Raw genomic sequence first — 27,238 nt, 5'->3', positions numbered from 1 at the left:
ATTACCTCACAATCTGTTAAAGATTGTGATCAGCAGAACTCCCTGGGGCAGCAGGCAACCATTCCATTATTCATTTTCACCACCCCCTTTATAGACCCAACTACTACTCCATATGACAGTTCCAAAAGCCAGAGAAGATGAAGTGGTCTCTGATGTAATTTCCATAATTCATATAAGTGGAGGCAACCACAGGATTAAGGAATTAAATCTTCCAGCAATTACGAAGAAATTTTCAGTTGTTCTGTCAGAAATCTGAAAAGGGAAGGTATTTTTATTCCCAGGGACCCAAAATAGACAAATTATTTGCTTCAATGAGTTTGAAGGATCAGGCCTACCTGGAGTATAAATTTGGCAATTGGTGATTAATCAAAGTCAAGGCAATTTTTGAAAATTATCTGAAACTACACTGAACAGAGGGAGACTTTTTGCTACTCAGATATCAGATTTAAACAGAATAAATAATATAAAATTCTTAAATTATTGGTTTTCAGGGTCAGTAACAAGCTGCCTGACTCATGCATGATTTAGAGGATTATGAAAAAAATAACATTGATGCTTAGATTATCTGCTTTGGTTAAAAGACAAAAAGAGTAGAATGGATCCAGAAACTCACGGTTTTCCAGGAAAGAAAACCAACCCACTACTTCTTTAGATGCAAGGATCAGAGCTAACCTCTCTGGGTGAAATTGGTTCAAAACCAATAAATTAGCTGCCTTTCTCTTAGCCTCATTTTTGCTTTGGGTATGTGGAATTTAAGGATGGCATGAGCAATACCATGACTAAGCACTACCAAAAGAATGGTCATCTCATTTTTTATGGCAGATCTGCTATTCAGTGACTTTTTAGGATACTTTTTTCAATCAAGAATTCAGAAAAAAATGAATACATTAAAACACCACTTGAGCTTCCTAGTCAGTTATTAAATAAAACCAGAATAGTGGAACACCTGATGTCAGAGTTGCTGAGAGGTGGTAGAAAGGAAGACACCTTAGGGTAGAAGTATACAGACTACTATAGCATAGTACCTCTTGGAAGGGACCTACAACAACTATTTAGTCAAACTGCCTGACCACTCCCAGGCTGACTAAAAGCTAAAGTCCTTTATTGATGCCAAAATCCTAAACCCTCTCAGTGACAGGCTTAGGGCATTGACCACTTCTTTAAGAAGTCAGTTCCAGTGTTTGACCACCCTCTTTGTAAAGAAAAGCTTTGCAGAGTTCAGTCTAAACCTTCCATAGTGCTGCTTTGAGTCATTCCCATACATCCTGTTGCTAGGTCCCAGGTAGAAGAGATCAGCACCTCCCTCTCCACATCCCCTCCTCAGGCAGCTGTTCAGGGCAGGGAGGTCACCCCTCAGCCTCCTCTCCTGCAAGCCAGACAAACCTAGAGTGCTCAGATGCTCCTTACAGGATATTCCTTCCAGCCCTTTCACCAGCTTTCCTTCCCCTCCTCTGGACACATTCAGGGGCCTTCCCACCCTTCTCAGAGTGTGGGGCCCAGCCCTGCACACAGGACTCAGGGTGAGGGCACCAGGGCTGAATCCAGCAGGATGATCCCAATCCCAGCTGGTGATGCTGTGTCTGCAGCCCCCCGGGATGGGGTTTGCCCTCCTGGCTGCCCAGGCACACACTGCTGGCTCACCCTGAGCTGCTGCCCACCAGCACCCCAGAGCCCTTTGGCAGGCTGCTCCACACACACTCCTCTTCCAGTCTGTACTTGTGTCCAGTGTTCCTCCAGCACAGGTGCTGAATCTGGTATTTATTCTTGTTAGACATCATGACACTATTATTTTCCAATGCTCTGATATATCCAGATTGCTCTGCATCCAAAGAGTCTCCCAAGAGAGTCAATAGCAGCCCCCAATTTAATATCATCAGCAAATATACTAAATATGCCTTCAACTCCTACCTTCTGATCACAGATAAAAACATCTGTGATCAGAAGGTAGAACAGAACCCTGAGGAACACCACTGATGAGCTGCTGTCAGCCAGATGTACCCACATTGTCTGCTACCCTTTGAGCTCTGCCCTTCAGTCAATTCTTCACCCACTGCACTGTGAAACTGCTCCTCTCACTGCTGGACAATTTGTCCAGAAGGACGCTTCAAAAACAAAATACCTCATTAAAATACAAAAAACCTGTGTCTACCATCTTCCCTTCACCCAAGGTAAGCTCCTCTGACTTTGTTTGTAGCACTACTGTAGGCTGACTTCTGTGTCTTTCAGAAAAAGTTACAAGCACTATTTGGTTAAATGATAGCCACCTATGAAGTGCATAGCCTCATCAGGGTAGGTAGCTGAAATGATCACAACCATACAAGGATAAGATGAGGTCATTTGGTCTGTTCAGCCTGGAGGAGGCTGAGAACAGTCCTCATCAGAGTCTACAGATTCCTCATGAAAGGGAGTGTTGAGGCAGGCACTGATCTCCTCTCTGGCAAACAGTGACAGGACCCGAGGGAATGATGTGATACTGCATTAAAGGATGTTTCGGTTGGATATTAGGAAAAGGTTCCTCACCCCGACTGTAGTTGAGCACAGGAACAGGCTCCCCAAGCCTGACATAGAGTTTAAGAAGCATTTGGACAATGCTCTCAGCTTGATTCTTGGGGCTGTCCTGTAGAGGACTAAGAACTTAACCTCGATGGGTCCCTTCCAACACAGAATATTCTGTGATTCGCCAAGTTTCCTTTCTTACTACTTTTTTCCTGCTACAACCCAACACCTCACCGACGCCGCAGCGGGGACAGTAGCACCCCCGTACCCCCACCCGGCTGCCCGCCTGAGGGCACACGGGGTCGGCTCCTCGGGGTGCCCGGGCACACGGGGCGGGCCGGCTGAACGGAGTGCCCGGGCACACAGGGCCGGCTCCTCGGGGTGCCCGGGCACACGGGGCGGGCCGGCTGAACGAAGTGTCCGGGCACACGGGGCGGGCCGGCTGAACGAAGTGCCCGGGCACACAGGGCCGGCTCCTCGGGGTGCCCGCTGCAGGTGCCCGCGCCGCGGGGCGAGCCCCGGTCTCCGGCCCGCCCGCCGGCGCCCCCTGGCCGCCACAGCGCCGCTCCCCGGCCCCGCCGCCACCGCCTCCTTTCGGGGCGGGCCCTGGACCCGCCTGTAGGCGTTGGAGGGGGAGAAAGTAACATGGTGGCCGCTTCCTCCCCAAACAGGAGCGGTGACGGGTGCGGCGGCTCCTGAGGCGGCGGCAGGCACGGCGCGAAGCGGCGGGGCGGGGGTGGCGCGGCCGGCGGCGCGCTCGAGGGGCAGGGGCCGGCGGCAGGTGAGCGGCCGCGGCAGGCAGGGAGGGAGGGAGGAGAGGAGAGGAGAGGAGGCGGCCTGACAGGCGGGAGCGGGGCAGGCGGGCGAGCCGCCGGGTCTGGCGCCCGCTCCCGCCTCGGGGCGCAGGGCTCGGCGGGGGAGCCCCTCTCCTGCCCCCGGCTCCACGGCCCCCTCCTTCCCCTCTCATCTGTCCGGAGGAAACTCCCCTCCTCGCCGGACAGGCAGGGACGCTCGGGCTGTTCCCCCGCGCCTGCTCGGTCCCTGGGAAGGGCTCCTGCCCTGACCTGCCCCGGCAGAGCTTCTGCGCCGGGGCTCGTCCTTAACCCGCTCTGCGCGGCCGGCGGGGCGGAGGCGCTTTCTGGACTTTTTCGCTATAATTATGACCATGATAATTGTTACTTTCCCTGCTCCCGTTGGGCGCGGCCGCCGCACGGGAGCGCGGGGCTCTCCAGCGGCGCAGGTGGCAGGCGCTGCAGGTGAGTCCCGGGACAGCTCCCTCCTATATTTCTCCATTTTCCTCTCCCTTTCCATGCCCCGGCTCCTCCCCTAAGCTCCGGCGTCAGCGAGTTTAACCCTTGCCGGCGATCGTCACCGGCTGTTGGAAGGCTGTTAGGATAACAGGGATCGTCCTGACTGAGTCACACTGGTATTTTGGAAGTTGGTCGTATGAGTGAGAAACGTAAAGTACTGAAGACGTGAGAACAAGGAAAAGCTAAATGCATAACTTTTAATCAATCTGTATTGTCATCTGAGGATATCTCGTGTGTCATTGCTGCACAGCCAGAGAGCCTATGGAGCGGAAAGATCTGGTGATATGCTAGGGGTTTTGTGTGATAAACAGTGAAAAAATATTCACAGACTGTTTAAATATGATGTAAACTGATTAACTGTCCTAATAATGCCAAACACAGTCCTCGAAATTGTTGGTACCACAGTCTCAGAAGGGATGCAAAAACTGAACAACACTATATTAATTCTAAGCTTAATGTCAATTCTGTACCAATCTTTTTAACGCTGTTAAGTCCTCTTCTCTTCTTAAGATCAAACTCGTTGCAGACATGGACTGTTGTGTTGCTGTCAAACAATGCCTCTGGCTAACCTTTTATACCTGCATGAGGGAAGGACAAACAACAAACAGGACATTTCATTTGACTCATTTTTTTTTTTTCCCCTCTAAGTTGTGTTAGTGCGACTTCTCTAGTATTTTCTTGGCTTCCTATGAAGTTTTTAAACTTCATAGGAGTTTAAAGTTTAGGTAAATTTGAGCCTTCACATGGACATGTTAATAAAAAGAGATATGCTGTTAGTTTTGTTGGCTGTTTCTTCATGTGGACCAAACACGAAGTTAGTAAAAGTTTTTACATCACTCTTTTTAAGCTGGCATATTAGGAGTTAGGGAGTAAATGTTTTGTTCCTGTGGGAAAAAATAATGGTGGAATGCAAACTACTTCATATCTGTTTGGGAAACGAAAGATTTTTTATTTGCATTTTTTTTTGAAAAGCAGTCATGACCAGACTTAAGCGATTAAGCAGACTACTAACCAGCCATACTAGCATATATATATTTCAAATCCTTTGCAAAAAGGACACCAACTAAAAAACCATAACTGATAGGTAGTTTGTGAATGTTTATATTATAAATGTGACTGTAAGTGGTTTTTAAGATTTTTCAATTTTTTTTTTAAGAATTAGCTGATACACTGCTTTTTACCATTCCAGTGGATATGAAATGCTAATAGTGCATGTCTGTCTTGAGCATGCAATGAAGTTCAGTAGAAACCAGAAATATAAATATTAGCTTGCCTACATGAGTTCTGACTTCTGTGTTAAAACAGTAACTAGTGCAACTCAACAAAAATTGCTGCTAAAATTTCAATGTTTGAATCTTTAAAAAAAAAAAAGAAATCTTACAAGTTAAGATGGGCATTTTCATAAATACTTACGGATAAGTGTAATGTTACATCTGACTGTTTATTCTTCGGTTAAGATTGGTCCCTCCATAGCCCAAAGTAAAGTAGTGACATCTTTTTGGACCATGTCTTACGTATGTGTTTTCTTATTTGATGACTGTGTGTGTGATTTCTTTCTGATCAACCATTACATGGTTTTCATTAAAAAAACCCAAACAACTGGAGCAAAATTGGAATATTAAATGTTGGTATGTATAGCATCCCCCTGCCTCAACATATTTTTAATTCTCATTTGGAGTGTTAGTGCCACATATTATTGAAATACAGTTCTAGAAGTGGTATCTTTTTAAGTTTAGTTCTTCTTTAGGTCTGCATTTGACCAGTGGAGAATTGATTTTGGAATTCAGCCTTTATATGCTTTAAGGATAAGTGTGTTCAGGTGTTCATCTTGACACGCCATCTGGGTTTGCTTAAAAATACAGTAGGAGAAAAGTCTCAGTAGAATTTGGTGGAAAAGATATGTTGAAAAAGTTGTAAGAAGAAGGGAAGATAGTCTCTTGACTGTTATGTCTTACTGTTAAGCTTTCAGATAAATTTCCCCTATAGGTAAATGGCCCCTGTAGGTATAGAGCAGTGTGCATAAAGGCTAGTTTGGTGGCCTTCTTACTTGTTTCATGGCCTTCTGTCTGAAATAACAACAAAAAGTGCCTGTAACCTATAAATCAGGTCTGTTTGTCTAAGGGTTGCTTGCACTGTCGAAGGCTATCTTTTTCTTCCTCTGCATGCTAGTCATCCCAAGGCAAAGATTGCCCACCTTCAGCATGCTGCTTTCTTGGATGATATTCACAGTACTGGAGATCTTGGCACAGGTGACCTGTAAAGTAGTTCTTGGGGGTCGTAGTCATAGCTACCAAGTTGTTTCCCATGCGACTTGCCTGATAGTTGTCCATACTGCTTATTCAGATCTGTAAAATGAAAATCAATTTGCTGCACTTGCATCAGGAGACCGGTTTTCCTCCTGTAGTGCTTCAAACAGTAAACTGAATGTTTTAGGTTTTTTATCTGCTTTGGAATTTCTGGTTTGCTACAAACATAATCCCTCTGTTAAAGTTGTTGCCCATGGTTGTACAGAAACGTGAGGCTGCTTCTTTCCCATCTGATAAAAAGATAGTGTTGTTGGAAATGCTACACCCCTGTAATGATAATGAGAGTGTTTCATTCTGCAAATTTGTGTAGATAAAGCTTCACAGTTCTCTGTTCTTAGAAGCAAAGTGACTTAGTTCAAGACAGTTTCTGGAGTGAAACATAGTTTCTGGTACAGTGTTACTGTTTCATGTTAAGTTAATTCTTGTGCATCTGTCACAGAATGTGAGCGTGTAGAAACTTTATTCTAAAGTTTCAGGAGTACAAGTTCGCTGTGCTCTGCATTCCAAGCTCTGTTTGAGCAGAAAGCTTTGTCTTGGTTAGTATCTCACTTTAGCCCTTTCTTTCTGCTTACAGGCTTTTTGAGGGTATGAATGTAGTCCTAATGTTTACTGTTTGCTTTGGCAGGCAGGAAAATTGAAAAGTTTTCAGAATGACTAAGATTATGATTATGGTCTCTGTTTAATCATGCAACTATTTTCTATGTTTTCTTCTTTTTAACAGCATCTCAGAGTTGTTGATCGAAAGAACAGTAAAAATGTACCCACAGTTTCTTTTTGAATGTTGGCTTGCATGTCATTAAACATTCCATTTGCTTTGTTTCAGTTAAATGTAGTGGGCCAGTTTTGCCTTACTTTGCTTTCATCTTTGCATTTAGTGACACTTCAGTTCCTTTCCTTTATTCTCAAAAAGTCTCTAAAGAGACTTGATGCTTTTCAAGCAAAAACCAAGAGCCTGTGTTCCTCTGCCTAAAAGATATTAAAAATAGTGTAAATCAAGGATTGATGTGCAAATTAAGTTGTTCACTTCTAGCAGCAAAAGCTGAGTTTACAATTATGAGTGTCCAAAGGCACAGAAGCTTTCATCGTCTTGAAATGGAAGTGATTTCCAGCTGGGAACGAAGGGAAGGTATACCACAAAACCTAACCATTTTTTACCAAAGAGGCAAAACCTCTGATGTTCTTGATTTTTCTCTGAACCAGCTCATTTCGGTGATAGTTTTTGTCTTTATAATTAATTTCAGCCTTTGATCAGTAATGCATAAGCTGAAGTCTCTCTCCTGATGCATTCTTCAGTGCTGCTCTTCTCCTTTGCACATCTTTGTAACGTAGAGGACCTGACTGCTGAAAGCAAGACATTTTTTTTTCTTCCCTGTTGAGCAACCCAGTCCTGCTGTTCCTGGTGTCACATAACATGGCTCTAGCCCTCTGTCTGTTCTCTGGGGAAGAGGCTATACTCTCAACCAGATAAGAAATCTGACATAGATAGAAGTCTTATGATTAAAATATCCTCATGCTTTGTCTGCATAATGTGTATATTTTTCTACTTCAAGAAGGGATTAAAGCATGGTTGAAGTCGAGAGAAAGAGAACATAGCTAGAAAGCAGCTACCTGTGGGCAGCATATGAAGAAAAAGAAGTTCAAGGACTTAAGTAATGTTTCAGGAAATTCAAGAATTCAAGGTACTTCTAGTTGTATAGTTGAGTCCTGAAGCTTCTGCAGGATATCCATCTGGGTCTAAGAGAAGGTTATAGAAAGGAAATAAAAAGTAAAATGCTGAGTCACAGCAATTCACTTAGTTACTCTAATCATCAAAAGGGACTGTTTAAAAATATGGAAACTGGTGTTGCCAGTTCTCAACAGCTGATCAGTCAGCCGACCTTGGAAATAGCAGTAGCAGCTTGCCTACACTACAGAGTCATTTGTACCTGTGCTTTCACAGCTGAGCATGAAATTTCATAATAACATTTTAACTAATTAATGATTCTAATGAGAATGTAAAATTCTGGGTATCTAGCTGGAAGTGGCAGAAAATTGTCTATTTGCAAGTAATATGAGCTTAGGTATGCTGAGGTGTATTTTTTCGCACCATAGATAATACATTTTGCTGAGTTCCTTGAAACAAATCCTAAAAAATAAGCTGTGTCTTTACCAGAGGAAATGCTTTCAAGGAGATGGATAACTTGAGAAATATTTCATGTATGTAAAACATATGTATCTTTTACCTGTTAAGTTGCTAAAGCTGCCAAAGATGTGACTGAAGAGCAATATTGACAGAAGTTAATTTTAGCCCAGGGAGACTCAAGTTTCTAGGCTTTCTTCTTCCCCTGTTATCCACCACCTTCTTTTTAGGGGGTAATTCACAATGAAAGCCTAACTTTAGGTGCCCTCAATTACTAGCTGAAGCTTCTCCTCCAGTTCCTGCAGAAGGAATATAGGAAGGCTAACCCTATGAAGTTCAGTTTTCTGAACAGGTACCACATCCATTTAAGAGTAAAATTTGGATTTGGCAGGAGGAGGAAGAGTACAAGTGCTTTAATTATAAGGTTTCAAAGTAATGAAACCACCGTGATGTGGCTTGCTAGCGCCTGGGAGCAGTCTGCCGCTTAGAGGTCACATCCAGGTTTGTTTTCAGTTCTGAATATTCAAAGGTAAGCAGGACATAAAAGATAAAAATTTGTAACTGCGTAAATATGTTACTATTTTCTCAAGGTTTTGCTGAAACCAGAAAAAGCAAGTGTATATGTCTCCCATATAATGTTTATTTGATTCAAAGGGAATTCTTGCAGTTAGAATCATCAGTGAAAGACTTAAATTTTTTCTGGCGTTAAATTCTTGCTTAACCTTGGGGATACATGCTTCCTTAGCTTTCTTTTCACTTTTTGTTATGTTTTAGTAGTAAATAAGTAAGTAGTAATTCTCCCTATACAGGACCGTTCATTTTGTTTGTGAATAAAGTATAGACATACCACTAAAGTTTTCCAGTACTAATCAACAATGTATGCAAACGTGGAGCTGCACTGATATAAGAAGATCTCAAGGCTTAAGTAAAACAGACTTTGCAAACCAAAAATTTGTTTCACTAGTGGTGGTGTACTTTCACAGGGACTTATATTGGAATACTTGTGTGATTCTGAAGAACAGAGTTCTTTGGTGGACTTCTGGCTATGCTAGTACAATTCTAAAAATAAACCAGATGTACCTACCTAACACACAATAAAGGGAGAGGTATGTCATTCAGGGTTGAGCAGACAAAATAGCAAGTTCACCTTTGCAAAAAGGCATGGTGCACAAACTTTCTTAAAAGAAACTCATGCTTTCTTGAAAGGCATTTCAAACTCTAATACATATACTTTGCTGCATTTTTGCTTTGAACTTTAAGAAATCTACGCGTAATAATTATATGTAAATGCCTGAAATTCTTTTGGACTGTGGTGACTCATTCACTGTGAACGTAGTGGCTAATGTGACATTTCAGTTTATTTTAAAGAAAGCAGAACAATTCCTGTTCAAAGACATTTACAGATTTTCTTTTTTCTTCTGTGAGATTCAGAGGTACAGCGTATGCCCTATACATCTCAAAACCTCCTCTTCTTAGGCTTTTTGATCCAGCTGATTCTGATAGGAATAAAAGATCTTATTTACTCAGTCACTCCTCTAATCTTAAACTGTTTTTCTACTTATATTAGTAGCCAGATGATTCACGGATCTGAGGAGGGAAACTGCTTTGATCCTCAAGTGTCTAATTGTCTGTTGTTCCTTTTTAAAATTCTCAGCATTAACTAGCATGGTTTCTCGTTTGAATGTCTGAGTTGAACTACTTTGCATTTCAGGTCTCCAGGTTGTTAAGTGTAAAAGTAATGTCACTCCATTTATATTCCTACTCCACTTGTCTATGTGGAGCATTGATACTGCCCTAGACCTGGCAGAGGTTAAAAAAAAGAGTGTAAAAAATTAAAGCTATCACAGAGGACAGGCTTATGCTCTCTCTTTTGAGCAGGGACTAAAATGATGGTAGTCTGTCTCTAAGGTAAATCTTCTGACTCCACAGCTGTCATCCCACCTGTCCCTTCCGAGAACCAGCAGTCTGGTAAAGTGTACAGTGGAGCAGTATCACTGCAGGAAAATGAGGACATTCCACTGCTGAATACTTGGGAGTGCATTGTGAAGGCTGGGATAGGTGTCTGGTTTTTTGGTGATTTTGGTTGGTTGGTTTTTGTTTGGGTTTTGGTTTGGTGGGGCAGGGTTTGAGGAGTTTGTTTTGGTGGTTTTGTTGTTTTGGGGCTTGGGGTTTTTTTTGCTGGTTTGGGTTTTTTGTTTTGGTTTTTTTGCAAAGGACGGAACTGTGAATCCCACTCCACCCTGTGCAGAGAAATGAATGTACAGTGTCTCAAACTTTTTGTGCATGCTACAGCAAATGAACATTGGGACTGTGCTGTTCTGTAAGTTGTGTGGGATCAAATAATGGGATTTCAAAAAAATTTGGAAAATTCTGAGATCAGTTCTCTAAGTAAATCAAATTTATTAATTCCTAAATGGTGAAATTGGAAATAGAAATGTTAACAACTGCAAATTGTATTCATCATAGTAATAGCCCACTTTAGGAAAACAGGGTTTTTATTTTAAACATATAACTAAATCAGTTACTAAAATCCAGAAATATATTGTGTGCCAAAACAGTAAAAAAACCCACAAAAACATAAAAACAATTGCGAAGAATATTTTAAATATAAAGATAAGGGCATGTGTTAAATTATGACAGAAATTAATGGCATGCTCTTGACAATGATTTGACTTTTTCTATTGCCTAAAATCTGTATAGTTTATCCTAGAAAATCAAGTTTCCTGTAACTATTTTGTCTGAGAATTCTGCAGTGTGTTGAGTAATACAATGCTGGTATTTTGAGTATCATATGATGATATTAAAAGAAGGCTCAAAATAGGTGTAATGTCAGACTTCACATTTATCATGTCTGGTATGTGTTGGGACTTCATGACAGAGAATCTCAAGCTTGCTACCCTTGATAGCTTTTCTTCATGTTTGAGGAAAATATTTATTGCACATACGTGTGTAAGTAGTGCACTGCTGCAGCTTAAGACCAAAAGCATATTCAAAAGAATATTCTAACTGCTGTCAAGTGTGTGGTTTGGACTTAATTTTAAGACATCTTGGCAAACGAGAGTTTCTTAATGAGGAGTTGGCAAGAGGATTAAAAGACAGACTTCTGAAGTGTTAATAAGCTCCCACCAAGCTTGAAAAGCAGCTGAGGAAGAAAATTTTTCAGCAAGAAAATGCTGAAGCCAAGTGGCTTGAGGCTGGTTATCATAGGCCAACCAGAAATGGGAATCATAGCTCTTGATAGGCACAAGAAGAGTTCAGTGGGGTGGGGATAGGCTGTGGGGCTCTGACCGTATCGATGGCACAGCCTGGGTTTGGTGTGGTGAAGCTGTCAAGGAAGAGACGTACAGAGAAGAAAGATGCTTTCCTGCAGTGATGTGGTCTTTTTTACCAAAAGATAAAAATGAGGAAAATCGTGTTCTTCAAAACCAGTGAGTGGGTTTTCACTGTGGTTTTGTAGAGCCCTTAGATGATGATTTCAAGTGACATATGAATGATTGTATTGTAAATGGCTAGCAGAAATCTAGTCAAACCATGATTCTTTAATCTGGCAAATCTCTGTTTGTTGATGTTCTGGCAAAGTAATTTCAATATTAGTGCTTAACTATTTCAATGCTTAGTAAAGAGAGCACTAAGAGAGTGAATATCCCTGATTCTTACCACTTACTTGCAGTAACCTCTCAGGTGAATTTGAAGCAGCATTCTTTCTTCTCTCCTTTGTCCTCTGAAAACCAAATCCTGGTCCCCAGTCACGCCAACCCAAAAAAGGCACCAAAATAACTACAAAAAGCAATCTTGGAGATTTGGGCTCCCAGAAGAAATTTAACCACTGGACTTTTTGTTTCTTGACTTTTTCTTTGCTGTTTTGTTTGTGTTTCAGGCTACTATATTTGGCTTTTTTCCAAAGGAGTTTCCAATTACAGAAAGAGTTCTCTAACAAAGAATGTTTCCAGGGCAGCAGATGTTTCACTCATTACATAATACTGAGCATGGCTAACCTTTAAAGCTTTCCACTGGGGCAGTAAGTGCATTTTATGAAGTAATCTTCTTGCTCTGAGAACTATGTTGTTGTTATTATTTTTGTTGTTAAATTTTCTCTTTTGAGGTATTTTCTTTACAGTCTTTGGAGTAGTTGCCATCTTCTGTAATGTGAAAGAGCACTTGGGGTACAACACTCATGAAACAAGACTAAAGTGGTTTGTGTAATGAGTGTAGCTGAACTGCTTGCTGATTATCATTCTTTCTGTCTCACATATATTCCATTTCTGTTTTCTGTCCTTGGCAATAGAACTTAGTTTGCTGTACCAAACTTGCCTTCATTGGTTCCAGCTGCTTCTCAAGACTGTGTAGGTCAGTTCAGCATTTGAGTTTTCACTTTACATATCTATAAGTGCTCCAATTTTTATACCATTGGACAACTTTAAGTTACTGTTCAATAGGAAAAAATATATTGTTGAATATTAATATAGTAGAATGGTCTGGAGTAGGTTGGGTATTTCTTAGATTTAGGGGATTTTTTTTTATTTGTTTTTTTTTTTCTTGGTGGCCTTTTTTGGTTGGTTGGTTGGTTGCTTTGGTTTGTTTTTGTGGTAGTGAGAGAGTTTATGTTTTTTTTTTTTTTTTGTTTGGTTTGGCTTGGTTTTGTTTTTTTTCTTTAAAAAACTTAAAATTTTTCTGAGGTGCAAATTTTAAGACCTCTGAGTGTCCTGGATTACAGTGTCCATTAACTTCATGATATTTCATTGTATTTTCAGCTATTTTTAATTAATGAGGAGTTATTCAGCTTGCTTTCACAAAACTTTGCTTCTGAAAGCTTTGTTATGTTCGATACAGGCATTTATATCATCGCATCATTGCCCCACTATTTTGTGGGAGTGGTAACTGGTTTTGCTGGCAATCACAAAAAAAATCAGACTAAAAGCACAGTTCTACTTCTTAAGACAGAAGCTTAAATTGTTACTAGATTGCTTTTCTATCTAGTTTTAATTTTTTAAATATTAACCTGAAAAATTGTGGCTATTTTCCTCACTTCCTTTGATAATCTTGGCATACAGGACAAGAAACAAATGAAAAGAAATTTCTAGGTAATAGGGAACAATAATATGTTTTGTTTAAGGCCAAAGGGCTCTCCACTTTTTGTAAAACATGTCTGGACAGCTGTAAGACTTCTCAGTAACAAAACTGATGCATAAATGGCAAACTGCATGTGATTGAGAAAACGAGATATTTATTGCTAGGTCATTAGTACTTCTTACAATACTGAATTTGCAGTGTCAGTTTATTTCGTCTCCACCTCTTCTTCCTGTGATGTACACTTTTGCATCATCTCCAAGCAAATTGGAAAGGAAGTCTACATTGGAAGAACACAGACACCTGTTTCCTGTAATACGAATGGTGTGCTTTTTTGGCTCTCATGAAAATGTTAGTAACAAATTGCCAAAAAGAGACACCGAATACCTGTCCAGGTTTTTAAAAACAATTGTTTTCTCTGGTCATTGCAGGAGTAACAGTTAAAGTGTGAAAAACATCTTTGCATTTCTCACCTGTGGTGTTCTAGGCTTTGGTGTTTGAGTTCTAACCATGGTAATTTGATGTTAAGATTTAATTTAATCAATTTATATCATACAGGTTTTTTTCAGTATTAACTGTATTAAATATGTTTGACATACCAAAAGCTTAATGCAGAAATGATTTGGTTCTCAAACATTCACAGTCTGCAGAACTGTGCTGCTCTGAGAACTGTTTTCTGTACTGATGGAGGGAAAAAACCTCTGCTGTGTCATCAGATTTTTTCCAGGCTTGGTTGCTTTCCTTTCCTGGGAGTTGCTTACCTGAGGTGATTTGCTATGATACTTCCTACTATAGTGGCCTGATCAGTTTGGTCAGCTTTTGAAAACTTTACCATCAAGCCTGGTTACCTGCTTTTTATACCTGGTTTTTGTGTCATATGCAGTCAGAAAACAATCTGGTACACAAAAAGCAACTGCAGAGTCAACTGTTTTTTCTTGGCATATGTTCAAATTTGCAACAATTTAGCTATCTGATGCAAAAAGCTAGTCTAGATAATTTTCAGTATCAGACCTTGATACAGGTTATTTTCTGGATGAAGTTCAATTAACTCAATCCTAAATCATCCTGTAGGAATGCTTCATTAAAATGTAATTGGCAAGTTTTTTATCTTTCACCTTGTCCTTTAGTTTATTTTTCCAGTGTTAGAGGCCTCTGTAAGGTAATCACCATGTAGGTTGTAATATATTTCAGCTGTGCAATTACAATATTCTGCAATGTTTACTTGAGAACTGCTAGGAAGGAATGGTCCTGTATTTGCATATTTGCATGTTCAGGCCAAAATGCAGGTGACATCCAGCCATTCCTGTTCCACAGCTGGATGTGTTAAGACAGGCAGAAGGAGAGCTGTTGCTCTGATTTTTAAAAAATTTTGTAAGCTTTCTAATGTTTACATTCCAAACTTTCTTACACACTTTCTGTAAATAACTTATTATTTTGCATTCTTTTATAAAAAGAAAGTAATTTGATAAACAGTTTGTCTAGTGTAATTAGAAAAGTAGCACTTTCACCCTCCAATCCACTATCACTTTTAAAAATCTATAAATGTTAAAGTCAAAAGATAAACTTCACTTTCTTCACCCTAGAAAAACCAGTGTGTGCGCTCGTGTTGTTTCATGTCCTATAATAACAGACGGCAGTTTATCTCTGAAGTTATTTTTGCAATTCTGATTTTTCTAATCCTCATGTAATTTACTCAAGTGACTGTAACTGTTACTTTATTAATTTTCATAATAATCTGATAATGCAATCTAAAAAAGGTGGTCTTTATAAACATTTCTAATAATTTTTCCTCTTGCTATTGACTGACTGGCTAATAATTTGTGGACTACTTTTTTTTCTATTTTAATCCTGTTCAGTCCTAATGGTATGCTGGAAGTAATGTTGCCTTACCTTGTCTTTTGTTAAGGTGTGTATATGTGTGTGTGTATATATGGATGCACTTTATGTTCTTACATCTTGTAAAATATGCTTCAGAGAACTTACCTATGGATATGTCTCTGTGACTTCCCTGTGTGCTGCAAGTGCCATTTTAAGTGTTTGATAACTTCCTTGCTCAATAATTACTCCTGAACTCACTTAACTTTGTGGGATAGTCTAGTTTATAATATTCCATTCTGTCATAATATTAAGTTGTCTGTAATGCGCGTGCAATTACAGACAACTGTAATTTCACTGCTGTGAAAATGAGATGCATCAGCTGGAATTGCACACTTATCTGAGTAGAAATGGGTTTGCTTAGAAGTGAGTATGATATGGACAAGCACAGTGGTGTGAGCAGTAGCAATGAAAGGTATGCTGGAGCAGACAAGCAACTGGAGTGCCAGCTGCAGTATGTTCTGGTGACTGTTTGCGCTTCCTGTGCGCATTTAAGCCTGTATGGCTACATGAGTGTGTTCAAATCGTAACTGGATTTTGTGTCTAGAAAAAAACCCACCAAACAAAACAGTATAAAAAGTTTTGATTGGCAGGTATAGTGTGTAGCTGCATTCCTTACTGCTTTTCAGAGTGAACTTAACTATCAACTTCCTGGTCTTGAAATCTAGTCAAACAGAGACAAAAATTGAGGCAACTAGAATAAGCAACCATGCAGATTTATTGAATACAGTTAATACTGAGAACCACCTTCACTGTGTTCTGTGTGTTGCTGTGGAATACAGCTAGGAAAGAGTAAAAAAAAAAAGAAAAGGCCAAAGGAAGCACTATTGTTGATGTATTTCGCTAATGTGAAGTTTTAAAAAACCAAATTCATAGTATTAATGCTAGCCACTATATTCAGTAATACAGCCCTTTAGCATTTGTATTTAGATTTGATTTTTATGAGCAGTCTTTGAGACAAAACTTTTTAGTGTCTAAATCCTCAATGCTGATCAAACTTGCTATGTTCAGGCCTTCAGGTTCTACTTTCCCTTGCCCCAGGTGATTAAACTTAATTGTTCTAATTTAGGATCACCTGCTTCTACAAAAATTGGTCTTTTTTGATCATCTGTTTCCTGCCACCAGTTTTGTCATGCTGTTATCTTTACCACTGTTATGAAATGCTACATGGAGATTTTTTTAAGAAGGCCTGTAGGTCACAGAAAAAAGGGCAACCATTTTAAACTCAAAGAAGAAGAGTTTAGATTGTACGTAGGACTCAGTGGGGCTCGTGAGGTGCAGTTTGCCCAGAGAATCAGGGTATCCAGAGCTGTGGATGCCGCATCCCTGGAGGTGTTCAAGGGCACTTTGGATGGGGCTGTGAGCAACCTGGTGTAATGGAAGGTGCTCCTTCTCCTGGCAAGGGAGGTTGGAACTAGATGGTATTTCAGGTTACTGTGCTCCCAACCCAAATAATTTTGTGATTCTGGTATTTCAAATGTGTGCATTAAGGTTTAATGCAGCTCAGCTGCAGTATCTCTTTGCTGGGTATGACAGTGATTTAACTTCTTCAAGCATGTATTTACAGGCAATTACAAATCTTGTTTAAATTTTTTTCTCCTTTCAGCTTGAACAGAAAGCTGATACTGTTTATCTCAATAATTTCTTGTTTCTTGATGTGCCTGTCTGAGGTGTATGTGCATACTATGTAATGCTTTTTGTGTGTTTTAAGGCACACTTCCAAATTCACTGATTAAAATAAATTCTGCACTGGTTGTTTTGTTATAAAACAAAGGTTTAGCTGGCATAGATGAAGCTTCTTTTATACAAAGGGAAAACACATTGTTCTTCCCATTCTTTCATAAATAGTGCTATTTAATCTCAGTACAAGATAAACAGTGGTCTGTATGAATAAAGAATGAGATATCTCCCTTCTTTAGCACTCCAGGGAAAGTTTCTGTATTTTCAGAATCTGTATACCCTTTTTCTCTTCTGATTAATTCATTGGAAATAACAGAGAAGACTTGGTCACATAGCTGTATTTTTGTATTGAGAAGTGAGATGCCTGTGGTAATCATTGTGTTGTCTACAAAGTTTTGCCTAGGGCACTGGTTGTGAAATATAGTAATGCTTCTCTCTTACTCAGATGGTAGCCAATAAGTTTTCCGAGTCTTGCAGATGATCTCGTAATGCACTGTCTTCTATCTATCCAGTAATGTCTTTCTCTCTCAAATTAGTGTGGTAAGTTTAGTGTTTTCAGTGAATTTAGGTCAGTTAATTTTAAAAGTAAATGTCAGAGCAGAGTGCATGTGCATTTTTGAACTTCTGTAGTGCCAATAGCCAAGTATAATTCACTTGCTAAGTTAAAGAATTGTACAGAAGTCCTGAGTTAATTTTCACATCTACCTTGCTTAAAATTTTAACTGTGAAGGCTGTTGACAAAATAGATGTTTCAACTCCAGTGATTAAAAAGTGCCAAAGTTATTCTTCGGTCTGGAATAAAACCCATTTCCTGTGCAGTTGGGTTACAAAAATATTTCTAGTTATGAAGGAAAGAACTCATATAAGTTCTTCCATCATCTGTGTATGCATGTTAGAAGCTTCCACACAGCAAGTACTTTGTGAGTAGTAGTTTCCACACACATAGTTGTTTGTGGGTGATGTCAGTATGTGAAAGAAGATGCAAGTTTAATAAATTGCAATGCCATGTGTTAGCCATTAATCACTTACAGACATTACTACCTTTTCAGGTAGTAGAGTACTTACTGAAGTGGAAATACAAGATTTTAAAGACCTACTTGATTTTGAGCAAAGCTATGCTAGTTAGCCTCCTAAGCCCTGTGCTGGTTTTCTTGAGAGCACATAAGGTTAGCACTCCAGTTAGAAATGAGCTGAAAAAATACCTCTTGATATCCACACACACTCTAGATGCAAGTTTATTTTGTTGGCTTTGTGCATTGAGATAACAGCATTTGTAGCACTTTCCAAGAGCTGAAAGAAATAAGCAGTACTCAAGGATTTGCCTGCACATAAGCCTTAAAACCAGCTGTTTCTGAATCCAGCTCTCATTCTTGCTCTGGAGTGAGTATATATATAGTTTTCCAAGAATGCCGCTTTCTTGTTAGTTGAAGGTATTATTGTTTGTGTGCGAATTATCAGATTGGGTTTGTAACAAATCCTTTCCCTTGGTTGCTTCTGTACACAGTCTAGCAAAGCTTATGCTTCCTTTTCTTTAGGACACTTGTCAAAAACTACATTTAACAGTACCATTTTTTTGTTGACTTATGCTTACATTTCTAGCCTAATTTTAGAGGATAATTTGACACTTAATACCTTTTTAGAATTTAACCAAAGCTTTAGAGACTAGTAAAGAACTGAAGCAAATTCTAATGTAGTAATTTTTTTCAAAAATTATAAAAACTACTTTTATAAAAATGGAATCCATTTCACCAAGGCAATTTCCCTATTAAACCTCTCCTTAAGAAAGGTCAGTCCCCTTTATGAAGAAAATAGCAACTTAACTTTATGAAGTTAACTTATGAAGAATTATAAAATTGCATTTTGATTGTGAGAAAGATTATTATGTTCTTAAAGCAGCTAACCTTAAGTGAACTGTGGGAGAGAACACTTTGTCATGTTTCTGGCATTTAACACTGAAAATATGTTGTTTTCTTCAGTGCTGCATATTTTTGCTAAACAAATCTTGTCTTAGGCTAGATGTACTAAGTGCCCTAAAGTGTGGTGTGTGCTGACTGGTTTTGTTTTCCATTTATGAAACTAATTACTGCCCATGGGAATTTGCTTGAGAAGAACATGACAGGAGGTGGGGGGAGTTGTGTGTTAAAAGTGCATCTTTTATTCTGAATACATTTTTCTTTTTTTTCCCCTTCCTTTATTAAAAAAAAAAAAAAAAAGTTCCTAAATTGCTCTCAGCAAACTTTCCTATTGTGGACTACGAATAAATTGGAAAACAAACTTCACTTAAATAATTTTTTTCATAACCTATGGACCTTGGAGTTAACAATTCCTCGAGTGCTATTGCTTGTGTTCTTGAAATGGAATTCCCAATTTTTGTTTTCAGTTTATTTAGCTTAAAATTAGGTATCTTTGTAGAATTTTTAAAAAAGATATTTCATGAGACTTGTATGCAGACTTTTTTTTCCAATACATCCTGCATTGTCATTGTGCAGCCTGAAGATAAGCAGTTTTTAATTTGAGAATTGTTTTTGTATTTAGGTTTTTTCCTGCAAGGAAACACACTATTGTGTGTTACAATAGAAATCCCAATATTTTCTAAATGTTGAGGTTTTCTCTTAGTCATGTGATGTGGAGAGGTGTGCTCATAGAAAATGGATGGAGGACTGTAGCTTTTGATGTTCCTCTTGGGAAATGTTGGTTTGATAAAACTTAGAATAGATGGGCTCTTAGAAGAATGTTTGTTCCCCTGTCTGTTAAGAGGAGCAGTGTTCATACTTGTTCTTGTGTGAGTCATCACAAAAATAATGGAAAATAATAGTGGATTCATTTTGTTCCCCACAAATCCTGTGGGGCTTTTTCCCTGCAGTTCATAAGGCAGAGTATTCTTGGATTTGGTGAATTCTGCTGTTTCTATTTGTATTGGTGGTTGTCTGCTAATTCTTTGTCTATTTATGTTTCTAAAGCTGTTGCATTAGTGAAGATCACTATGGCTTAATTAAGAGCTATTACTTTCAGGTCTCTTTTGAGTGATCCTGTTTCTTTAAGTCTTTTTGAAACTGGAGAACAGATTCCTGAAGAGCTGACTTGTAGTGCTTATTTGAAACCTTTACTTATCCTTGTGGAAAAGGAACTGTTTTGAGAGACTTGTAACATTTTGAAAAACTCACTAAATGTTGTGCTGACATAGAAAGCTTTTGTGCCAAGTATCTCAGCTGAATTGTCTGGTGACTCTGACTTTTGCCTGCCACATATGACACAAAGTTTCTATGAGGTAAAACATAGCCAAGGCTAATAGAAAAGTGTAATGTACACAAGGAGATACAAGTGTATGCTCCTTAGCAACTAATTTCTACAGTTTTATTGATCCCCACCTATGAAAATTTACAAATGCATTCTCCTAATTTGCATTCTAACTTTCCAAATCTTAGTATTTACTTTTTCAGGTGTTTTTGAATTTTCCTCCATTTTCCCAGGAAAACAAAGTTCTTCTTTTAAAGCATATTTGAGGATAACAGTGAAATTCCAGAAACTTGAGCTGTGATTAAAGATATAAACTCTTATGATGTTTTGGATGTATGCTGTTATTGTTACTGTTTGGTTTTTTTTTGCTGCTCTGCGTGCTGAAAGTAAATGTAGGCCATGATTTTAGTTTGCCTTGAGAGAACATGATACTGAGCTGTGTGAATGTGATCCGGTTAATAAAAGACTGGAATATTTAAAAAAGGTTTTTGGTAAAAAAAAACCAAACAAATGATAGGATGCCAACTCTTCTGCTGTTTTTATCAGCTTTTCCCAGTAATTTGGTATTTTACTGATTGCAATATATTCTAGCTTAGGACTTTCTTTTAAGAGGAGCAGAGAGTGGATAGTTTATTTCTTTATTTCTTTTTTCTTTCTTTGTTTTTATGACTCTTCAAACAATTCCAAGCATCTGAGAGGCAAACTGAAACATTTTAGACTTCACAGTTTTATGATTAAGCCAGTGTAAGTCAGTGCTGCTGCCGAAAGGGTCATACTGCTACTGCTTTTGTGCTGACACAGGCAATTGCTGGAGAGCTGCTCTGGTTGAACGCTAAGTCTCTGCCAGGTTAGCATTCAGTCAGAGCAATTTCTTGTTCCAGTTCATTATGTGGTTGCACAAACTATAGTTCCAGACAGAAGTGAAGGTGGAAACGAGCAGTGGCAGTGTGAGAAGGGACCTTTTAACTGAAGACCAGTTTATAGAGATGAAGTTGAGGCCACTCCCCCTGCATTTCTTGCTGACTTGCTTAGCTGTAAGGCACCTTGTTGCTGATTTCATGCTTTTTATGAAAGTAAAAGTAAACTGAGGCAAGTTTTGTACATAAAGGTGATAGGAGTTTCACAGGTAGCTGTGGCTCTGTAATAATTTCCTTGTTCTTCAGGAGATGTAGGCCCTTGAAGAGCAAGGAAATGACAACCTGACAAATTGGATAAACCTTTCATTGTTCTGTTGATATGGCATCTACATATTTTAGGCATAAATCCAGTCATGTAAATAACTGTCCCTTGGCCTTCTCCTTTGCAAGGGAGCCAAACTCTTCTCTGTCTCTATATGGATTACCCTACAAAGCTGTTAGCCAAAGTGCTTAGAGAACCATTGTAGTGATAGTGTGAAAAGTAGTATTGAAAAATATTATAAAGGGTGCAGGTACATCTCCTTTCAGGTTTGAAGGGATTTGAAAAGTTGTTATTTCAGTGTAAGAAAATAAAAACTGTACTTTTAATATAGAGGTGCAACAAATTTAAATGAAGTTATTTCCCTTCCTCTCCCTACTTTTGTCTCTTGCTGCAATAGCTTGCAATATAGCACTGGGCACAAGTTGCATAATCTTATGCTAAAATTTCTTAGTAAATATGCAGGATGGATAACTGATTTTTACCTCAGGTGAGTATTTAGTACCCTTATTATCAAAAGTCTTAGAAGTCTTGTGTGCTGTGAAGATTGAAAATACGTTTTCTATATAATGTTAGTAAGAAAAAGCAGGGTAAGAACAGGAGCAAAAATCAGGTTGCAGGGAACAATATTATATTGCCTTCACCAAAGTGCCTTTCTTTCAGCAGAGGCCAATGTTTCTGCAGTTACCAACCTTGGGCATTCTGTATACAAGAAATTTCACAATATTTGTGCACTAATTATTTTGGTGGTAGTATCCATGAACCACCACTCCTTGGTAGGTAGGACCTTGGCAGCTATGGCTGTCTTGTTTTCAGAGATGGGAACCAGACTTCCATTACTCATTTGCTTTTTATATGGGATTCCCAAAAATCGGTGATGGAAATAAGATCTAGAAAAATTTCATACTTAGCTTTCTGAAGAGGTATAATGTGGGATCTCAGCATCCCAGTCCTGAGGTGCTGAGCCACCGAGACCACCCTTGGGGGGCTCGGGAGTCCTGGAATGTTGCCAGAAGTGTCTGGTGGCTGGACTTTGACCCTACACAGAAGACGACACCTGTATGAGGATAGGAGGACTTCACCGGGGTGAATGGTGAAGGGATTAGTTAATTAGAGGGTGAGACACAGGGTTTAGGATTGATGTACAGGGGGGTTTAGAGAAGTAAGATGGAGGAATTGGGGCGTGTCCTGTCCTTCTTCTTCTTCTTCTTCTCCTCCATCTTCTATGGTGATGGTGGCACTTTTGGATTGGCCATTACTAAAAGTGCACCGGGCAATAAGAATAAATGGTATTGGGGAAAAATGATAAATATTGTACACGTAACAATGGGTATAAAGATAGGTGGCTGTCCGGAGGACAGTACAGTGTGCTCATGGCTGACTGCTGAGCAGACCTCTGTCGGGCTGAAAGAACATCTTTTAGATAAACAATTAATAAACATAAAAACCGAAAGAAGAACTGAAGCCTCTTCTCGTTCTTTTGATACGCGGGCTGCCCCAAGGCCACTCCGGGCCTTTCCAGGCCCTTCAAACAGCCGAAAACCGACAGTATAACAGTATTCAGGCTCATTGCTTGACTGCTACTGTTTAAATATGTCTTACTCATTTTATGAAAATCAAAGATGTAACTGGATTTGGCAACTGGAAGTAGTACTTGAGGTAGCTGAGCATAGGCTGTCAGCTAGGTTCCTAAAAGAAACTTGTGGTCCTAATAGAAACTTATGTTTCACTGCTTTAATTTCATATGCTTAGTGAACATCAGTGGTGTTGAGAGAACAGCTCTTTCCAGATCTGGAATGTGCAGCTGAGCGGTGATGTGTACTTTCTGATCAGCTCATGAAATGCGGGTTTGGATGTGTGATTTCTGTAAATGACTTCCAGATGTTACAGTTGCCAGCTGAGTGTCTCAAGACTTCACTATTAGGCCTATGTTATAAAACAAAATGGATGAATTATGCAGAAGATAAAGTGATGAGCTTGGAATTGTTCTCTCTGTATCAAAAAAAAAAAAAAAAGGCAACCTGGTTCTGTGGTCATATTGCTCACAAGCAATAGCAGAAAAATATGAATGCTTTCAGACCAGGATACATACATCAACGTATAGCCCATGAAGAGCTTGGTCTAATAGATAACACAAATTACTTTTCTATGTAGCTGCTGTGTTAAGAGCTTTGAGTTATCCTATATCTCACTTAAACTTCCTTGTGCTAAAATATTACTATTGTGGTGCTAGAACTGAAATCTGATTACCTGCAATATCCTTCAGTATCTTTTTTGTGCAGCAAAAGTCAAAGTTTGTTTTGCAGTTTTCATGGAATTTTCATGAACTCTGTATGTAACTCTGTACTTTTCTAGTTGCAAAAATTTTTTTTCAAAAGTTCTAAATCCTCATAGTTGCTGAGAGAAGAGTTTGAGTTTGAAAGCGGAGTGTTTGATTTCTCTCTTTCTTTTACCCAGGAAGTATTGACATAACCATGATAGAAGACAAAGGTCCACGGGTGGCTGACTATTTCGTAGTGGCAGGGCTCACTGATACAGACACGGCAACCCTCCTGGACCAAGAAATCAGCCGACATGAAACAAAGTCAACTGGTCCCAAGGCTCCAATTACTGACATTGCTGTGATAATTAAATCAGCTGGCGAAACTGTCCCAGAGGGATATACCTGTGTTGAGGCCACCCCTACAGCCCTCCAAGCCAACTTAAACTATGGAAGTCTAAAGAGTCCTGAACTTTTTCTGTGCTACAAGAGAGGCCGGGACAAGCCACCTCTTACTGACATCGGGTGAGATTTCTATGGCGTACAGTTCCTCCTTAAATAACGATAAAATCTTATTCTTCACAGATGATGGTGAAAACAGATGTGAGAAAACATCTTAAAAAGTCCTGTTTGAATCTGTATTGCTTACTGTGTGTTTCTGTATCGAATACATTGAACAAAGTGTCAGTCATCCAGTGAATTTCTCTTTTTAAAATTAACGATGATGTTTTAGTTGAAAGGATGGGAGAGATGAAGCTGATAAAAATGGGAAATTAAGTTCTCTGCTGCAGTTTTATGAAAGATAATTGAATAACACAGAATTAATTTATAGAAAATATGTAGTGTAAATCCAGAAACATTAACATGCTTTATCTGAAAATTATGACTTCAGAAGTCAAAAATTATCACTTTGGAATTCACTTTAATGCTTATGGTGAAAGATACAACTTAAAAATGTATAAGGACATTGTAGAGCTACTGGGAGTATAATGAGAAAGAAAGTAGAGCCTCGTTGTGGGGTGCTTTTACAATTAGGGCAAAATAAAGAATTTTATTTTTCTCCCTACTTAGTTATTAAATAAATAGTAGGGAGTAAAAATCATGCATCTATATATATGCCGTAATACATTTAGTTATTTTCATTTATAAGCTTAAATGCTTTGGCTTGAAGCCTACATATTCTGTTTTTGACCTACAATTTATGTGCTTACGGACAGTGTTCAGTCAGGGAGGAGACTGATAGTGAAATCTGAATAATGAAAGCAGCTTCATGGCAAGATAGTTCGCTCTTAAGGATTATAGTTCGAGTTGTATAATTAAGCTGGTACATTCTAACTTGTGTTCATCTTGATCATCTAACCTGCATTCTGGTAGGTGATTTTTAACCTAATCTTTTCCCATGTGTGTGACTGGCACTGTAAGAAGAGACATTACAGTGTGAAGTTACATTTTGGCTGATTTTTTAAGCTTCATTAAGTTCCTATAGAAGGAAGCATTTCTACAGGGAGTGTTTCCTCAAAGGAAGTAATGAAAAAATCAGTCTTCAGCATGTGCCTTTAAGGAAGCAACTTGGCTAGCATATGTGTATTTGGTGTCTCCCATGACCTTGGCAGCTTGAATGCTTGGGGTGATTTTGTAAACAAAGTAGGCAAGTAGTTGGCTAAGATGATGGCATTTGGCAAATAGTATTTATTCTGTATTTTGTTGTAGACAGATCAAGTTAGGATGTCGCACCTAATACATCATGGCAGTCTTTTCTCTCTGAGCAACGATGCATATTCTCCCCCCGCTGTTCCTCCTGCTTTGCAATTATGTTCAAGAGATGGGTAGAGCAATCTTTTTTTATTTGTTTTTTTTTTTATCTCCGAATTCCATTGTGTTCAGATAAAAGCAGAGTTCAGGCAAGCGATGCATGTACAGTCTGAAGGCTAATTTATGCTGTTTCCTATTACTTTATTAAAGAACCAGTGTGAAATAATGTTTTACCTTTGAGCCAGTCTGACATGCTGAGTGAACTCAATATGTACAGGAAGAGTACATCCCTTGAAAGGGTGAAATGTGTACTCTTACATTAGTATATGTATAAAATTGAATTATAAACAAAGAATGTCATAGTCGGATCATTCAGGTGATTCTTGATGAATGTTTTTGTCTGTCTTTGTATTTCTTTCAGTGTTATTTTCAGGGAAAGTAGTTTAACAAATGCCATTTGGTGAAGAGAGGGATAGGGATATGCTCTACTGTTTGTCTGCCCCTGTCCTTGTGTTTGGTATTTCTGTTCCCTCCATCTTCATTCCATTCCATTTGTCCACTGCTTGTTGAATCAAAGCGTCTGTAAGTTGCTAGAGTGAATTCCTGCTGCAATTACTCACTTGCACACAGTTAGGCCATGTGTCATGCCTTTGAATGTTATATTTTCCAGAATTAATCAGATTAATTAGTTGGAAAAAATATTAGTTGGAAAAATAAAGGTTCATTCCTAGGATAAATGATCTCTTAAGATCCTCTTCATAAATGTAGCTGTAAAATTTAGTATCTTAGGCTTGTGTGTCTATGAAATAATTCAGTTACTGTCATTCTGTTCTTGTCTTCACCAGTTTTTTTCTGGTGTTCCAAAAAAAGACAAGAACTGAGATTTGAGATCTGTTTCAGTTTAGGTGGAGTGAGACTTTCAAACAAAATCTCACTTCTATGTTTTACACTTCAGTTAGGGATCTGTTAGCCCTCCAGTATATGTTTCTTACATGGAAGAAAAACTGGACAGAAAAATGTTTGTTTTAAAGTAGAAGTGGTTTTGCAATTCATAACACTTAGTATAGAAACGAAAGAATACCAGACTTCTTGCCTGAAGCAGAGGTTCTTGTAATACCAAGTAATGCAAAAGTTAGCTGACTTGCATTATGTAAGTAAAGAAATTCTGATTTTTAAACTTTAAAAAAAAATTTAAGTGGCATTGGAGGCTTTCATTTGCTTAGGGTTTCTGTGCTAAGGACCCCTGTGACTCTATATGCCTGATTTCTGAAAATGTCTGCAGGCATATCGACTAAACAAATTGATGATGATGATTCTCTTTATTAGAGAGGTATTTCAAGAAAGAAAATGAACCCAAAATTCAAGAAGGGTATAGAAACTGGAGGATGTTCTTAGCAGCTAGCATCTTCAATTGTTCCTTAATCCCACTACTGTGACAACAGCAGCTGGATGTTTAGAACGGTGTAGGATAATAATGATGAAACTAGTAATTTGTTTGTTCAGACAAATAATACTAGAGATGGCAGTAGAAGTAAAAGTCTTTTAAAAAAGTCTTTCAGTCTTTCCCCTTTTCTTAATCCACCACTTTTCTGACCTTACAATATTTATATAAATTCCTTTATTTTTTCAATACTTGAAAAATGAGAGAGGAAGAGGAGTTATAAAGGTGTATTTTGCCTAGGAACTGTGAGAGACAGGATTGTGTTTGGACCTAGACAAGGAGTCAAACTCAACAGCAGTCTTAGACAAATGCAATTTACAGAAGTCTGACGGTTTTGAAATGGTTTTCCAGAGCAAAGTTTTTTATGGTTTATGATTTTAAGCTCAACAGCCACAAGGTTGTATTTCCTCTTTTTATTACCTTATGCATTGAAGTACACTTTGAAATCAGTAAAACTGGGTGTGAGAGAACTTCCATGTACAATATCAAACAGTCTTACAATGAGATGATAAGATTCTT

At 38.9% G+C, this 27,238-nt stretch overlaps 2 protein-coding genes across 3 annotated transcripts in view; one reads left to right on the top strand and one right to left on the bottom strand.

The window, feature by feature from the left end:
* The window catches only part of LOC135460117 (long-chain fatty acid transport protein 6-like), a 370,483-nt gene that overhangs the window by 102,315 nt on the left and 240,930 nt on the right, over nucleotides 1-27,238 (bottom strand). The gene's annotated exons all lie outside the window — the stretch shown is intronic.
* The window catches only part of DENND4C (DENN domain containing 4C), a 72,970-nt gene continuing 48,950 nt past the window's right edge, over nucleotides 3,219-27,238 (top strand). The window contains exons 1-2 of one of the 2 annotated variants that reach the window (XM_064736361.1): nucleotides 3,219-3,277; nucleotides 23,724-24,051. In XM_064736361.1, the coding sequence (XP_064592431.1) occupies nucleotides 23,741-24,051 (311 nt within the window). In that variant the 5' untranslated portion in view covers nucleotides 3,219-3,277; nucleotides 23,724-23,740. Of the gene's footprint in view, nucleotides 3,278-12,217; nucleotides 12,250-23,723; nucleotides 24,052-27,238 lie in introns of those variants that run through there. The other variant, XM_064736362.1, reaches the window with a different exon arrangement.

This window comes from Zonotrichia leucophrys, chromosome Z (genome assembly GCF_028769735.1).
Source record: "Zonotrichia leucophrys gambelii isolate GWCS_2022_RI chromosome Z, RI_Zleu_2.0, whole genome shotgun sequence".
Lineage (NCBI taxonomy): Eukaryota > Metazoa > Chordata > Aves > Passeriformes > Passerellidae > Zonotrichia > Zonotrichia leucophrys.
This window is presented reverse-complemented; position numbering and strand designations above follow the sequence as displayed.